At 43.3% G+C, this 16335-nt stretch overlaps 1 protein-coding gene across 2 annotated transcripts in view; it reads left to right on the top strand.

Annotated features, from left to right (window-relative positions):
* Sec23ip (SEC23 interacting protein) overlaps positions 1-15264 on the top strand; it is a 46992-nt gene extending 31728 nt beyond the window's left edge. The window contains exons 14-19 of one of the 2 annotated variants that reach the window (XM_052197394.1): positions 3914-4069; positions 4423-4525; positions 5366-5551; positions 6177-6336; positions 6905-7005; positions 14141-15264. In XM_052197394.1, coding sequence (XP_052053354.1) covers positions 3914-4069; positions 4423-4525; positions 5366-5551; positions 6177-6336; positions 6905-6986 — 687 coding nt within the window. In that variant the 3' untranslated portion in view covers positions 6987-7005; positions 14141-15264. Of the gene's footprint in view, positions 1-3913; positions 4070-4422; positions 4526-5365; positions 5552-6173; positions 6337-6904; positions 7006-14140 lie in introns of both variants that reach the window. The other variant, XM_052197387.1, reaches the window with a different exon arrangement.
* Positions 15265-16335: the final 1071 nt, after the last annotated feature.

The following is a 16335-nucleotide window of genomic DNA, read 5'->3' as shown; positions in this document are numbered from 1 at the left end:
CAAATGGTTGTGAGCTGCTGTGTGGTTCTGGGAAACTCAGGTCCTTTGCAAGAAAATCTTTTTTTTTTTTTTTTTTTTTTTTTTTTTTTTTTTTTGAGAGACAGGGCTTCTCTGTGTCATAGCCCTGGCTGTCCAAGACTCATTTGTAGACCAGGCTGGCCTTGAAGTTACAGAAATCTGCGTGCCATTGAGTCCTGGGAATAAAGGTGTGTGTCACCATGCCCAGCCTGTATCAGATGTTTTTAACTGCTGAGCCATCTCTCCAGCCTGCATGATCACTTTACAACTTTGTTCTAAAGAAGCAATTTTTAAACATAAATTGAATTCCTTTCTTTTTTGTATTTCATTTATGTTTCTGATGACCTTTCAAGGAAAATGGTACCATGGTATCAAATTGTATTTCTTTGAGCACTTGATATATTTGATATTTTCTCTCTTTCTTTTTTAATGTGTTGTGTGTGGAGGCTGGAGGAAATTTTTGGATATGACACTCAGGAACACTGACTGTTTTATTTGAGACGGGGCCTCTTCCTGATCTGTAAGTCACCAGTTTGGCTAGACTGGCCAGCAGGCCTCAGGGATGCTCCTGTCTCCACCTCCCAGCACTGGGGTTTCATCCATGCACCACCACATCTGGCATGATGTAGGCTTTAGGGATTAAACTCAGGTTCTTAGACTTGAAACTGGTGTTTCCCTATTAAACCACCCCAAGCCTCACTTGTATTTCTTAAGGCATTTTTTTCACCATAAGGTGTTGAAATTAGGCCCCAGGTCTGCTTCCCAGGCCCATGCTCTCAGAAATAAGACTCAGACTTAAATTATATTTACAGTTCCTTGGCTATATAGCAGGCTCTACTCTGACTAGATGTAAGTAAGGACAGCCATTTCTTTTAACCTGCTTTCTGCCATGCGACAGCTTCCCTGTGCTCAGCTGCCATGCGCCCTCTCCTCACCTCTTCTTGGGCTCCTCTTCTCTCCTGCCTTCTTTCCCAGGATTCTTTCTCTTTCAGATATCCCACCTTTTTTCCTGCCTAAGACATAGGCTATAGGCTCTTTAATGGATAGGTGAGGCATCCATATAATACACAAGGTGATCTTTCTACAGTAAGGTACTGATTTTATCCGAATTATAGAATCATTCATTTCTTTACAAAAAAAATCTCCACTGGGTGGTGGTGGCACACACCTTTAGTCCCAGCACTTGGGAGGCAGAGGCAGGCGGATTTCTGAGTTCGAGGCCAGCCTGGTCTACAGAGTGAGTTCCAGGACAGCCAGGGCTACACAGAGAAACCCTGTCTTGAAACAACAACAACAACAACAACAACAACAACAACAGCAACAAAACCCAAAAAAATCTCAATCCTGACTTGGCTTTCTATGCCTATAATCTCTGCACTTTGAAGGCCAAGGCAGGAGGTTGCACATTCCAGCCCAGCCTGGGCTACATAGTAATTTAAGGTTAGCTTGAGCTACACAGTGAGAACATAACTTAAAAGAGAAAAAAGGAAAAAAAAAAGACATCTTTAAATATTAAGAATGTTTAGCCTCTTGTCATATAGGTTGCAAATGTCTGTTATACATTGTGATTTTTGTTTTGTTTTTTCTCATGGTGGAGTAAAACTATTGATTTTTTTTTTTTTTTGAGACAGGGTTTAACTTTGGCAATATGTTCTAATCTTTTGGCTCCTTCTCATTCTCTGGCACATTCTGTCTTCACCTCAACCTGTGTCTGTATAAGTGTCCCAGGAAATCTGACCCCTCCTCCCCCACTGCCCTCTCTTAAAGTCATCTCTCTTTCCTCTGTTCTAGTGTGAGTTGGACATACCCTATTCTGTCAAATCTTTCTCTGATTTGTCAGGGGAAGGTGCTTCCTTCTACAAACTAACTTTACCTACATTGTTTGGGATTAAAGGTATGTACTAAGGCTTGAGCCACATCTCAACTAGAAACAGGATTTTTTAGTAAACAACACAATCTCAGGGTTCCTGGTATGATCAGATATTCTGCAACAGATATGTACCACCACTGCCCAGCCTAAAACCATTGAATTTTCAAAGATAAAGGCGAATGTAGGCAAAGATAAACTGCTGTGAAGTGTAGACTTGTAGGAGGGCAGCCTAGCTGTGTATATAGAAGGGATGCTGGGTCTGAAGTCACACACCTAAGTCTGCACAGTGTGACTGGCTGCCTGCACTTGAGAGAGGGCGTCACTCTCAGACACTCCCTGGATTTACCTGTGAAGTGACGTGATGGGTGCGTCTGTTCTTGGATCATGCCATTCATTATTCTTTGTTCCCAAAACACCAATGTAACTTTACTTTTTTTTTTTCCAAATCCTACTTTTAATGACCGTTCTTAAATGCTTTAACCTCCCTTGTACCCCGCCATCCACCAGAGATAGTGGGAAAGAAAGGATACAGTGGAAGTGGCCTGTTTAGAAAGGTTCTTTGAAGCAACTCCCTTCTGTGTTGTCTGGAAATCAGCATTCAGTTCACGGGTTAGCAGGCGTTGGCAGCTCCATCCACTCACAAACACTTCACGGATACACCAGCAGTTCAGTTCAGTAGAGTCAGGTTAGCAGCAGTGGTGGCATGATTTAGCAGAGACACCAGGCCTCAGCCTCAGCTACAGTCAGCAGGAGGGACCAACAGGAACACCAGGAGACGTTCTCGGCTGTGCCTCTCTCAGGGAAGTGAAGATCAGGGAAGACTGGAGATCCACAAGTGTTGCATAGCTAGCTGTATCAGCAAGCCAAGCTGTGTCTTTGTCACTCTGTGGAATCCTATTCATACCCTCCAAACATCACATGTTCTCTGTGTGCCTCATCTCGGCATGTGTTCTGCCCCAGCACGTGCATCCAGTCAGCCCACGTCCTTGAAATTAGCAACAACTGCAGCACACCACCAGAAGATTTTTGATGTGTTTCTCTCTATGGCATCCCGAAGCTCAACTGTGCAGTGTAAGGCGGACCAATATATTCGTGTTGTCAGCAAAGACTCCCTCATCACCTGTCCTTACATGTGCTTCCTTTAGCAGAACATCTTCTCTCTTGTGTCTGCTTCAGTGAAACGTTCCTTCACAAATCGGCCTTTGCTTTTCACACCTGTGTCCACTTTAATGAAATGTTCCTTCATGTATTTGCTCTGCAAAACACCATCCAACCAACTTTCCAAAGAACCCTTAAGTTTCCTCTTCACACCAACGTGGCAAAAAGATACTTTCCTGCCCCTGAAATAGAGTAAAGAGGAAGAACTTCATAAACATAGTGTGCTACCACACAGATGTCTATGCTTACCCTTGAGAGACTCCATGCAAACTATCTCAGATGTGCTCCTTCATACAAATCCTTTTTCTGACAGGAAATTTGCTTTAAATGGTTTTTATTTTTGGAGACTGAGTCTTGTGTATCCTGGCTGGTTTCTATATCACTGTATCCAAGGGTGACCCTGTGCTTTCCTATTTCTCCTGCCTCCAACTCTAAGGAGAAGATAGAGTGGTAATAGAAGTAACAGAATACCGAAGCTCAGAGCCCCTCTTTGTCTGATAAGTGCGTTCTGTGGCCTTGCCTTCCCTCATACTGCGTTTGGTATTGTGAAAATCCCCGCGTTATAGCTCTGCAGAGGCACACGACATGATTGAGGTTGATGAGGGTAGAAGCAGGCTCTGCGGTTTGAGGTACAGTTCCCACCATGCTTCTGTGCTGTGTGTATTATCATAGAGGTAGAGCAGAAGGCCACAGACTCTGAAGTTCTAATGAGAGACGCTTCCCTTCCCTCCTTCAACTCACAGCAGCTGTCTCTGAGGCCTCTGTATTGGGATACTTGGGAGCCAGTGCAGATCCAAGAACGCAGTAAAATTCAAAGGGTTTGTATGTGTGTCTGTGGAAATATTTTCTTATTGTGTTTTTTCCTAGGTTTCTGTTGCTTACAGCTCATTAGACTTTGAAACGGAGATTTTCTTTGCCCTGGGCTCTCCAATTGGCATGTTTCTCACTATTCGAGGTGTGGATAGGATCGATGAGAACTATCGCCTCCCTACCTGCAAAGGCTTCTTCAATATTTACCATCCGGTGAGTTACTTTGTGCTTTAAAAAGATGAAAGTTTGTCCTCTTCATCCAGATAAATCTTAGGTTCTTACTTGAAATTAATAGCAGTCATGATTTGCAAAGCTCAGCTTCCATCCTAAGAGTCTGATGACACCTCTGCAAGGATTGGAACCAGAGAGCTTCTACTCAAATGAAAAAAAGGTTTGTTGCTTTGTTTGCAAAGCAGTTTCACCTACAAATCACAAATCTTGCAATTGCCAGTAGCTGAGGAAGATGTGGCAGTGTCACTCTCTGTGGCTTGCCAAGTAGCTGTCTGCTTCCCTGACTGTGGCCTGTGGCTTCAAGTAACTTACGGTTCCTACTTCCCTTCCTTCAGCTCGATCCAGTGGCATACAGATTAGAGCCCATGATTGCTCCAGATTTGGACTTAAAAGCTGTTCTCATTCCACATCACAAAGGCAGAAAGAGACTTCACTTAGGTAAGAAGCAAATGTTGTGTACACTTACTGCAGAGCAGGCAGAGGGTTAGGAGTTCAAGGTTGTTCCTGACTGCAAAATGACTTAAAGACACTGAGTCACAACAAACTGTCCTGTAATCTGTAGTTATTATGAACATTTAAACAATTTATATGTGATGTCTTTGTGTAGAGATCAGAGGACAGCTTTAAAGAACCAGTACTCTCTACAGAACCCTGGCTGTCTGGAATTCACTATGTAGATCAGGCCTCACCTTGAACTTACAAGACATCCACCCACCTGCCTCTCCCTCCCAGGTCTGGGATTTAAAGACATATGCCCCAGCTCCTAGCTGTTACAGACCTCTTTTAAGAATTTCAGTAAAAATTTATAGGATGATGTTTATGTTATGGTGTTTGAACTTCTTTTTAAAAAGATTTGTAGGTTTGGAACAGATCAAATTGCTAAAAAGAAGTGATTCCTGTAATCTTGGTGCTCATGACTCTGAGACGTGAGGATTACCCTAAGCTTGAGGCGCTAAGACCCTGTGTCAGAGAACAAAAGCCAGGCCTGCAAGCGCACACTTAAAACTTCAGTACTTGGAGGCTGAAGCAGAAAGATTTAGATTTTAAGGCCAGCACTACATAGTGAGACTCCATCTTGAAAAAACTCAACCCCAAGTCACATTTTATCCTATTGAGGGTTCTTGGTTCCAAGAGGCTCCCTATGATATTTAAGGGAGGAGGAGGAAGAAGAGGAAGAGGAAAAGAGCCTTGCTTGCCTGGGGTATGGTTAACTTTTAATTTCTGGATCACAGACTTGTAGTGACTAAGTAACCTGGGGTGTCATCTGAATCTGTCTAGAGTTGAAAGAAAGCCTTTCTCGAATGGGATCTGATTTGAAGCAGGGCTTTATCAGCTCTCTGAAAAGTGCTTGGCAAACACTCAATGAATTCGCCCGTGCTCACACCTCTTCTACTCAGTTGCAAGAAGAACTAGAGAAGGTCGCCAACCAAATCAAAGAGGAAGAGGAAAAGCATGTAGTTGAAGGTAACTTTGCTACTGGGAGTGCTTTCCAGGACAGACCATGCCTGAAGAGCATGCTGCGCCTCATTGGAGAGTTTCTCTGTCTGACCCCTTCTGTAATGGCGCCTGTGTGCTGATATCCTGCAATGTCAGTTGTAGCTGCTAATTACATTTTATCTGCGATTTCTTGGCTGTTTGCTATGGTTTTAAGGTTTTATTTAGATTGTTCAGGCTGGGGTGGACTGTGAGTTGAGAGCTAAGTTTGTATCCAGGCTTTGTGAAGACTCCATGAGGCTCTGTTCTCCTGCTCCTGCAGGACCGTGTTTGTAGGGTTCTCATGCAGTGTCAGGTCATCATGTTTTGTGACATTCAGATCCTAATTCTGTTTTTTTTTTTTTTTTCTACAATGCTCTCTTGCCCCTCACAACTTCTGTCAGTTGTTGTCAGAACTGACAGAATTGTCTCTCCTCTCTCTTGGGCTAACCAGTCCCTCTTCCCCTGTTCTCTGGAGGAATGGGGAGCGAGCCTCGTAGCTCCCCAGTTGCTACATGTGTCAAACAATATTCATTGAACACAGAGAGTCAGCTAAAGTCAGAGGATAATGATTAAGTGATTGATTTTGATATTGAAATGGTTTAAATTCTAGCAGAAAAGATTGTTGAAAGTCCAGAATTTTCCAAGGATGAGGACTACTTAGGAAAGGTTGGAATGTTAAATGGAGGCCGCCGGATTGATTATGTTCTTCAAGAAAAGCCAATCGAGAGTTTTAATGAGTATCTTTTTGCACTTCAGAGTCACTTATGTTATTGGTAAGTATTTTTCACTTTGATTCTCTTTGAATGGATTTAACTAGTTCAGTGTTTTCACTGTGGAGAAAGTCTTTTTATTAATTGCCCATTTATAAGGACTTAATAGATTCCATCCATCGAACTCCTACATTCAAAACATTTCCCCCTTTAAAGTTTTGTTTGGTTTACATTCAGAATGGAGATAATAAGGAATAATTGGTTAGCAGTTTACATTTCTGACTCATGAACAACCTTTCTAAAAGCTTCATAGAATTTGAGCTATCCACAAGGTGGCAGTGTGTCATGTGCTTTTGACTAGAGACCATTGGTAACTTGCACACTGTGTTTGTAGGGGTATCATAGCAGGAGCGTGAGACCATTACAAGGCATTCTTCCATATATGCCCACCACTAAGGCGAGTTCTCACATGACTATTTTGGAACTGAGTTGAGTCCATACAGTCTTTAAACTGCTTGTGCTCCACTGCTGTGCTCTGATCTGCCCATCTCAGAGCTAATAGAACAGCAGATGTGGCTTATTTCCTTTGTAACATTTACTAATTGTTTGAGTGTTGTTTTCTTTCTGACAGGGAATCTGAAGATACTGCCCTCTTGTTACTTAAAGAAATTTATCGAACAATGAACATTAGTCCAGAGCAGCCCCAGCATTGAGTAGACTTGCATTTACTGGGTGAGTTAATCCTTATGAAATGTGTACATGCTGATGTTTGTGTTGTTGGAATTTTGGGGTCCCTTTGTGATTGTCAGATGATAGAGGGAAATCAGGTCCTCTCTTGGGATTTTAGACTCATTAATAAAAGAATTTAGGGGGCAGTGGTGACGCATGCCTTTAATCCCAGCACTTGGGAAGCAGAGGCAGGCGAATTTCTGAGTTTGAGGCCAGCCTTGTCTACAGAGTGAGTTTCAGGATAGCCAGGACTACACAGAGAAACCCTGTCTCATAAATAAATAAATAAATAAATAAATAAATAAATAAATAAATAAATTAATTAAAAAGAATTTAGGATTGGACTCAAATGGGAGCTCAAGGACAATTTTACTAGTGTTTAAAAGAAAACATCCCAGCTGGGCAGTAGTGGTGCACTAAAATTTCAGCACTCAGGAGGCAGAGGTAGGCAGATCTCTGTGAGTTCAAGGCTAGCCTGGTCTACAGATTGAGTTCTAGGACTGCCAGGACTACACAAAGAAAATCTGTCTCGAAAAACCACACATACACAAAAAAGAATCTTAGGGCAGGCAAGCTGTAAGAGGAGGAGAAGAGAAGGGGACAAAGCCATTCAAGCTGGCGCAGTGGTCAGATACATGGTAGACAAGCAGCCATGTTGGAGAAGCTGTAGGAAGGACTCTCCAAGATGCAGGGAAGAAGTATGCTTCAACTCTGGCCAGCATCTAAGAGAGAGACAGGAAAGGGAAAAATCGTGCCTTTCTTACTCAGGCCTCAGAGAAGTGGAGACCCAGCCAGATTTCATGGTGCCTCAGGGGGATGAGAGGCAGGGTAGAATTCTGGGAAGGGAAGAAGATACAGTTTCTTATTAAAAGGTAAACTATTCTGGCCATCTTGTTAGCATGGCCCAAGGCAAACCTACCCTCATAGGAATGGTCTGCTGGCCAGGTAGTTACCCTTTCCCAGGCCAGAAGCCTGTTCCCTTGACCAGAAGGAGTTCTCCTCAAATAGCTTTTATTATATTTGGACTCTGAGGTCTCTGGTGTGACGTTGTTTCTGTTACGGTTGGTGCTCTTTAAATTCAGAATAGTGACTGGTAATGAGGAAAGAAATGGGTTTGTAACATACATCTTACTGAAGTTTTTCTAGAGCCAGGTGTAGGCATGTCTATAATTCTAGAACTTGGGAGTCCGAGGGCAGAGGATCTTAGTTTAAGGTTAGTGTGGGTGATGTGCTGAGACACTGCATAAACAGAATAGACAATTTAAAAATCTTTCCCAAATCCGAGTAGGATTTGGGTTCTCTTCTCTTCTCTTCTCTTCTCTTCTCTTCTCTTCTCTTCTCTTCTCTTCTCTTCTCTTCTCTTCTCTCTCTTCTCTTCTTTTCCTTCCTTCCTTCCTTCCTTCCTTCCTTCCTTCCTTCCTTCCTTCCTTCCTTCCTTCCTCCCTCCCTCCCTCCCTCCCTCCCTCCCTCCCTTCCCTTCCCCTCCCTACCACCCCCTCCCCTTTTCAAGACAGGGTTTCTATGGAACTCATTCTGTAGATCAGACTGGCCTTGAATTCACAGAGATCTGCTTGCCTCTTCCTCCTGAGTGCTGGGATTAAAGGGCTATGTCATCACCACCCAGTTTATTTTTGGTTTCATTTAAAAATAGATTCCAAGGCATGGCAAATAGGGATTCTTTTGTCTGTGGGTCCCGGACCCCAGTTCCTTGATTTCCATCTGTAGCAGGAAGGGTCCTCTGTTGAGTGACACCACCAGACACTCAGGATTCATTATCGTACTGCCGGAATAGCCGTAAGAAAGACTTCCTATACTCCAGACATCATGTCCATATTCATGTGATGAACGCAGGGGGCAGTATCTATCATATGTGTCCCTTTAACTAACAAGCAAAGGCATGCTTTGTGTGTTAGTACATGCCAATAATGTCAGACCTTGAGTGGATGGATGAGGCGGAAGATTTTTGAGTGTGAACCCAGCTACACAGTGCCACAAACCACTGCTCTGTCCAAACACTGGCCTGACCTGCTGATGGAGGTCTCTGTTTCATGCCCCATACAGCTCCTGGTCTGTACAAAGATTGTAGAGGTGATGTTTAAGTGCTTCTGATCTTGATAGAGAAAACACATAGGGAAGATGGCTAGGCCAGGTCTGTGATAAGTGATCCAGTCTGCAAGTGAGCCATGCTGTGTGGTTTTCATTGTCTTACTGAGACACCAGGTACCTGTTTTCCTCAATAGGTTATGAATGTTTAAATTTAAAAAAATAAAAACAAAAAACAAACCAACCAGAGTTAGAAGCCCATGCTTTTAATCCTAATACTCAGGCAGATAAAGATCAGTCCCAGCCTGGTCTGCATAGTAGATCCAGGACAGCTGATGCTACTTGGAAGAGGCTAGGGCAGGAGGATCACCATGAGTTCAAAGCCAGCTTAGGTCTAGAGATTGGGCAGGTGTGTATCTCATGCTCTCCAGTGTATGCCCAGTACATACCTAGGTTTGGTTCCTAGCACCACAGGAAACCAAGCATGGCAGCCCCTTCTGTGATCCCAGTGCTTGAGATGAATGGTCTGGAGCAGCAGAGGCCGAAAGGCAGCTGAAGCTATGTAGGAAGGTGGAGGCCAGCGGGGCTAGTGAGGCCCTGTCTCATGTCAGCACCCCCACCCCCAAACCACAGTGAGTTCCAGGCTAGCTTAGGCTACTGTTAGGCCCTGTCTCAAAAACTAAACCAAAGGATCAAAGAAGAGACTAGTATGGTTTTTGGGTTTTTTTTTTTTTTTTTTTGGTTTCTTTTTTCTTCTTTTTTTTTTTTAAGTTATTTATTTATTTTTTTAAAGGATTTATTTATTATTATATGTAAGTACACTATATGTCTTCAGATACTCCAGAAGTGAGCATCCGATCTCATTACAGATGGTTGTGAGCCACCATGTGGTTGCTGGGATTTGAACTCAGGACCTTTGGAAGAGCAGTCCTGCTCTTAACCACTGAGCCATCTCTCCAGCCCTTTTTTCTTCTTTTAAAGTAAGAAAATGTAAAGCCTCTGAAAGAGTGAGACCTCAAGTCTGATATCTAAATTGTCCAATCAAAAGTAGACTCTGGAACATTTTGATTTTCTGATAGTGAAAGGTAAATGAACATTCCCTTTAGCCCTAACCTTCTTCCTTCTTATTTTATTTTTTGAATTATTTATTTTAAAGATTTATTTTTAAAAAATTGCATGTGTGTGTGTGTGTGTGTGTGTCTGTGTGTCTGTGTGTGTCTGTGTGTGTCCAAATAGGCCCCACACATTAGAGTTACAGGTGGCCGAGAGCCTGGGATTCAGATTCAGACCCACTGCCCTCTGCCAGAGCCCTACACATGCCGAGCGCTTTCTGCTCTTAGCTGCCGAGCGGTCCTAAGTACCCTCCTCATTTTAAAGAGCTAATCATTTATAGTGGGATTTCCTTAAAGATTTTTTTTTCTGTGCAAATATTTATACATTTTAAAATGAAGACATGCCATTCAACATTGTTTGCAATTGGATGTTCTCAGACAGCCAGCTGTCATATATCAGCACTTGCAGATTCTTTTTATTCTTTTTAATAGTGGCATATAGTCCTTTGAATGGCTATGGTCTATTTAGCTAGTTTACTGTTGTGAACAATCAGACAGTTTTCAATGTCTCCAGACACCAGTTTTTGGCTGGGGAGAATGGTAAACCAGATTATATCCTCACCTTCAAGGGCTTTGTTCGCCCTTCCATTGGGTGGGATTGGCAGTAAAGTTGTACTCCAGGATATTAGCAAATGCCAATATTGGCAGGTTTGATAGGAAAGTAATACAGGAAGTGTCAGGTGACTGGGGTTGTTTCTTGAAGATTGGGCTGATGGTATTTGAGCTGTATTTGGGGTAGAAGAAGGTGAGGTGTGGATATTGAGGGAAAATCTGCTGCAGAGGTTCCAGATGGGAACAGCGCTGTTGTGGTTGAGGGACAGAAAGCCGAGTATGTAGCTGGAGCATCAGAGATGGGGTGAGACAGAGCAAGGATTCTTATTATAAGGACATTGGCTCTAAGCATCATAAAGACGCTGAGGCTTTTAAGAAGAGGGGCAACATGAGTTAGTTTTGTCTTACATGGGGTTTCTATTGTGCTAAAACACCACAACCAAAAACAATTTGGGGAAGAATGGGTTTGTTTCATCTTACAGCTTGGGTCCACCCTCCAGGGATGTCAGGGCAGGAACTGATGCAGAGGGCACAGAGCATGGCTTGCTCCTCATGCTTGCTTAGTCTGATGGTTCATATATCCCCGGACAGCCTACCTAAGATGACATCATGCACAGTAGGCTAGTCTTTCCCACGTCAGTCATCAGTCAGAGTCACTACAGGCTTGCTCACTGCCAGGTTATTTGGGATCTTTCCAAATGGCTCTAACTTGTATCAACTTGACATAAAACTAGCCAAAAATTTCCACTTTAGAAGCCTGCATTGGGACAAAGAGGGAGGGAGGGAGGGACTTAAGTGTTGATGGTCCTGGGAGAGGGCTGGGAGAGGTGGTGGTTATGGAGAAAGAGGTCTGAGGAGGTTGCTGTGATGACTTGTGGGATTTGATGTGAACTGCTGGGCACATGGGGATGTTTTCCTTTCGGGGCACAGTGAGGAAGCAGGTGTTTGGGGGGTGGGGGTGATGGGGAGTTGGTTTTGTTTTCTTGAGTCAGTGGTTGACAATGCTGGTCTGAAGGTCAAAAAAAAAAATCTCAGAAGAGCTAAAGATGACTTTAGAGACACTGGCGTATATTTGCCATCAAAGACTCAGTTAAGCTCATTTGGAAAGAGTGTGGGGGAAGAGGGAATGTCCCTGAAGTAAAAGAAAATTCCAGGACTTGAGTTCTCGGGAAGCCAAGGGAGGTGGTGGTGGTCAACCATTGCCTGCTACTGCTGAGGCCCGGTCTGAGTGCAAGCGGGAACTGGCCTGCAGCTTCAGGCAGTGACTTTGATCAGAGTTACTTTAATGTCATGCCAGTCGTCAAAAGTGAGAAGGAGCTTTGCGGTGAGGTACTAGAGGAAAGGTGGGGAGTGGTTGGGATAGAAAGGTGTTTGTGGCAGGGATGGTCCAGCCTTGAGAGGAACTGACAATTTTGGATGAAGGGAACACTGGGGTGTGGGCATTTGGAAAGGCAGGGAGAGTGGAGCCAAGTATGGTCAAACTGAACTGTAGGAAAGGAGCAAGGCAGCGAAGTGTGCAGGTTTGGGCTGGCAGGGTATGGGGGGGTGCTCTCTGACAGCTCTGCCTTCTCTGAAGTGTATGGGAAGGTCACCTCTGAGAATATGGCAAGGCCTGCTGGGAGAGTTGGGGAGAGAACAGCGGATGTGTCCCTCAGCGTGGGAGAAAGGGGTTAACTAGCCAAGTGTGATTGGACTTCTTTGCAGGTTTGAATGCCCACTGATACTTTGATCAGAAGTGTGAAGTTACGTACTTTGGTACAGTGGCTTGGCTTCTCTGGCCATGCTCTGTTATCTGGGCAAGGTTTAGAGTCAGAAAATGCTTGTGTTTACCAGGGATAGGCAAGTGAGATAGGAAAAGAAAGGAAGTGTGGGCAGTGTAGGGAGCTGTGTTAGGAAGGGGGTGGACTCCCTGCAGTGGGGTTACCTGAGACATCAACCTCCAATGGGGTATGTGGAGTAGCGGTTGCTGAGGTTCTGGTTTGTCCTGTGGCAGAGCCCAGTGGGGCTGTCACACTTTGTTCAACAAATACCTCATGTACTTGGAAGTAATTTTCTCAAACATTTATGTTAGATTTATGTTTATATATATGTGAGTGTACCTGTGTGTGTGTGTGTGTTTGTGTGCGCACACACTATTTGCATGCAGGAGCTGATGGAGGCCTGACAAAGGTGTTGGGTCCCCTGTAGCTGGAAATAGAGGTGGTTGTGAGCTCCTGACTTGGGTGCTGGGACTAGAACTGCTGGTTTTCTGCAAGAGCAGCCAGTGCTTTCAGCCCCAGGTTTTCTCTTTATATATTTCATTCTGTTTGCTGTCCTTTCTATGTCAGGTAGTATATGATTTTACCACTTCAGAGATTGGACATAGTACCTTGCATATGCCGTGGCACAGCATATGCACACTCAGCCCTGTTTCCAAGTTTTGTATCTGTATAAATGAATTTTATATACATGTGGTTCAACTATATTTGCTTACTTAGTTGCTTTAAAGCTTTTAAATGAACATTTATCATTTATATTTAGGTGTATGCATGTGCCATGCAATGTGTGTATGTGGAAGCCTGTGGGCAGCCAGCTGGAGTCCTGGGATTTGAACTCAGCTTGTAAAATTGTGTCATAAGCTCCTTCACTTACTCTGAACCATCTCACTGGCCCTTTTTGAACAATTTTATTGCATTCCATTTCATAGTTTTATTTATTAATTTATCCTCCATTGTTGAGTATTAGGTAATTATTTATCTTCCCAAATTTCACTATTATACATAATTTTGGCATGTAGCTTTACATGTTTTTGCCTGTCTCTGACTTGAGATAAATCCCTGAGTGGTACTGTTAGTCTAGAATATTATACATTTTGAAAGCTCTGATGTCTTAAAGTTCAGTTGCATTCTAGAGAGGCCCCTCAGTTTTCACATGTAATATTAATGTAAATTGCCAGTTTTTCTGACCCCATGTCAACACTAGTTGTTACTTTTTTTTGAATTTTTGCCAATCCATCCTTCTTTCCTTCCTTCCCTCCTTCCTTCCTTCCTTCTTCTTCCCCCTCTCCCCTTCCCCCCACCTCTCTCTTTCAATTGCTTCTTGATCTTTTTGCATTTTTCTGGAGGTATAGGCTAGGATTTTGTTGGGTGTGTAGACTATGTAGATCTGGCTAGCCTTGAACTCAGAGATCTGCCTGCCTCTGCCCAGGGCTGGTATTAAACGTGTGCACCGCCACAGCCAGCTTTGCTGGGCTTCTTCACCTCCCTGACCTGGTCTCGACACAAGCCCCACACTTCCCCAGCAACCCCCATCCTGCCCCGGCCTTTTGGAAGGTGTGTCTGGAGACCTGCGCTGGAAGTCTGCTCTCTGGCAGTTGTTTGCAGTGCTGGGTAGTGAAGCTGAGAGTTTGGGAAATGTTCTGAGGAGTTTTAAAGACTCTCTTGTCTTTACAGGGAGTTCCAGCGTGAGTGTCACTGCCGAGAGGCTCCGTGATGGCTGCTCCGTCTTCGTCTATGGCAGATGGCAGAAAAGTGACTCAGCAACAGTTGCTAACGTGGACTTCTCAGATGTAGGGATTTGTTTTTAAAACAGAACAGAAAAATGCTGAAAAAAAAATCAATACCATGTTTGGACAATGTAGAAGAAAAACTGCAACCATAAAATGATGCTGTGGGAAATTCTCAGATCTGTTTAGTTATATAGTTATCTAAATTAAGTATATCCTAATGAAGAGATATTTGTAGCATGCAAATGGTTATTTCTATTTCTTAAAACTATTCTCAATGGGCTATTAAACTTATATTTTTCTTTGTATTAATGCAATATGTTATTTTTATTTGGACTTCTTGAGAAACTACAGTAACATGATTTTTAAGAAACTTAGGCTAGGCATGGTGGGACATGCCTTTAATCTCAGCACTTAAGAAGCAAAGACAGGTGTATCTCTGTGAGCTTGAGGTCAGCTTGGTCTATACAGCAAGTTTCAGGACAGTCAGAACTACACAGTGAGACTATCTCAAAAACAAAAAGAAAAGAAACTTGTGCTGTCCTTTAAATGTGAATTGCTTGGAGCTGGAGCTGCCCTGTGTGACAAGGCCGCCTGCCTCACCCCACGCTGGTCTGTCCCAGCTTTCTGCCCTGAGAACCCGCTGCAGGAGCGAAGCACTTTTCACTCTCCAGGACTCTGGCGATGATCTGCTCTCTCCTGGCACGCACACATCCCCTGGGAGGTGAGCAGATAGCAGGCTTTCCCAGGGAGCCGAGGTCCAGCTAATGTGAGAAGCAGAGTGGAAGGCCTGGTTTTGCTTTGACCTTCCTTTCACCCGTGGGTTTGGAAGGCTGCAGAGCTGCCTGAAGCCAGCTCGGCAGCACCATTGTTAACTCTACCCTCACTCTCTAAACGGTTCCTACAGACTCTGGGGATGCCGAGTTCCTCTTTTGTTACATAGCAGAAACATTTTATGTCGTTTACATAGTTCTCATGGAACATGGAGTTTTTTTGAAAGCAACATATAATACACATTTTTGTGTATGTGTTCTACCTGGTGTGAATAAAACAATAACACTGATGACCTTTTTACAGCTGCAAACTGTTGTCTCTCCCTTGTTAAGGTGTTTCCTTGTCAACCTGTGGCCTCCAAGTGGTTAATTCATAACCAGATGGAATTACAACGGGAAGATTTAGAGCAGTGGTCCTCAACCCCTTCACAGTGGTCACATATCAGATATTTACACTATGATTCATAACAGTAGAAAAATGGCAGTTATGAAGTAGCAACAAAATAATGTTATGGTTGGGTGTCACCACAATATGAGAACTAACTGTATTAAAGGGCTACAGGATTAGGAAAGTTGAGAACCAATGATTTAGAGCTTCCTTTCTTCCTAGACAAGTTTCCACTCATGTCTTTGTCTATCTGAGGACACAACACTAAATGCCTATCCCCGCCTGGGAGGCATAGCCGAGTTCTGGTTCCCTTTGGCCTTAGTTTCTCTACACCACAACATCGATCGACTCTTCACTTAGCTTCCATATGAGTTCTGCTACTGTCAGAATAAGGGGAAATAGCGGTTCTTGGTATGTATTTTAATAAACTCTATTTAGCATTTTTCAAATTTAACAAGTTTGAGTAATCATTCTGCTTGTGTTTTATGAATCTTGGGCAGAGAAGGGACATTTGGAGCAAGAAGTCCATGCCGGCTGAATGCCCCTTGTTGCCTGCCACTTAATTTCAATAGTTAGGGAGCATAAAATAGACTGTTTTGGTGAACTTGTCTTTGACTATTAACACCCCCATACCCCCTACCCCCACCCGGCCCCCCACCCCTTGGCCCCATCCCCATCCCCCAGACAGTATCTCTTGTTGCCAAGCTTGGCTTTGACCTCAATTTGTATTTGAAGTAGGCAATTTGCAAATACTTGAGTTTTTCTTTTAAAAAAATGGAGATTAAAGCCTTGTATTAATAAAGATCCTCTAATACTTTTCTGAATAAGATATAACTATAAATACCCTTTGAACTGAAGAGGGCTAAATACAAGATGTTCTATTTGTCCTTAGGGTGTGGGAAGTATAAATTAATATAGGAAGTAGTATATATATATAAAACTTATGTTTCCATTGATTCTATATTTTAGTTACTGTGACTA

The sequence above is a fragment of the Apodemus sylvaticus genome, chromosome 1 (genome assembly GCF_947179515.1).
Source record: "Apodemus sylvaticus chromosome 1, mApoSyl1.1, whole genome shotgun sequence".
Classification (NCBI taxonomy): Eukaryota; Metazoa; Chordata; class Mammalia; order Rodentia; family Muridae; genus Apodemus; species Apodemus sylvaticus.
Note: the sequence above shows the minus strand (reverse complement) of the source record. Positions and strands in the feature narration are given on the sequence as shown.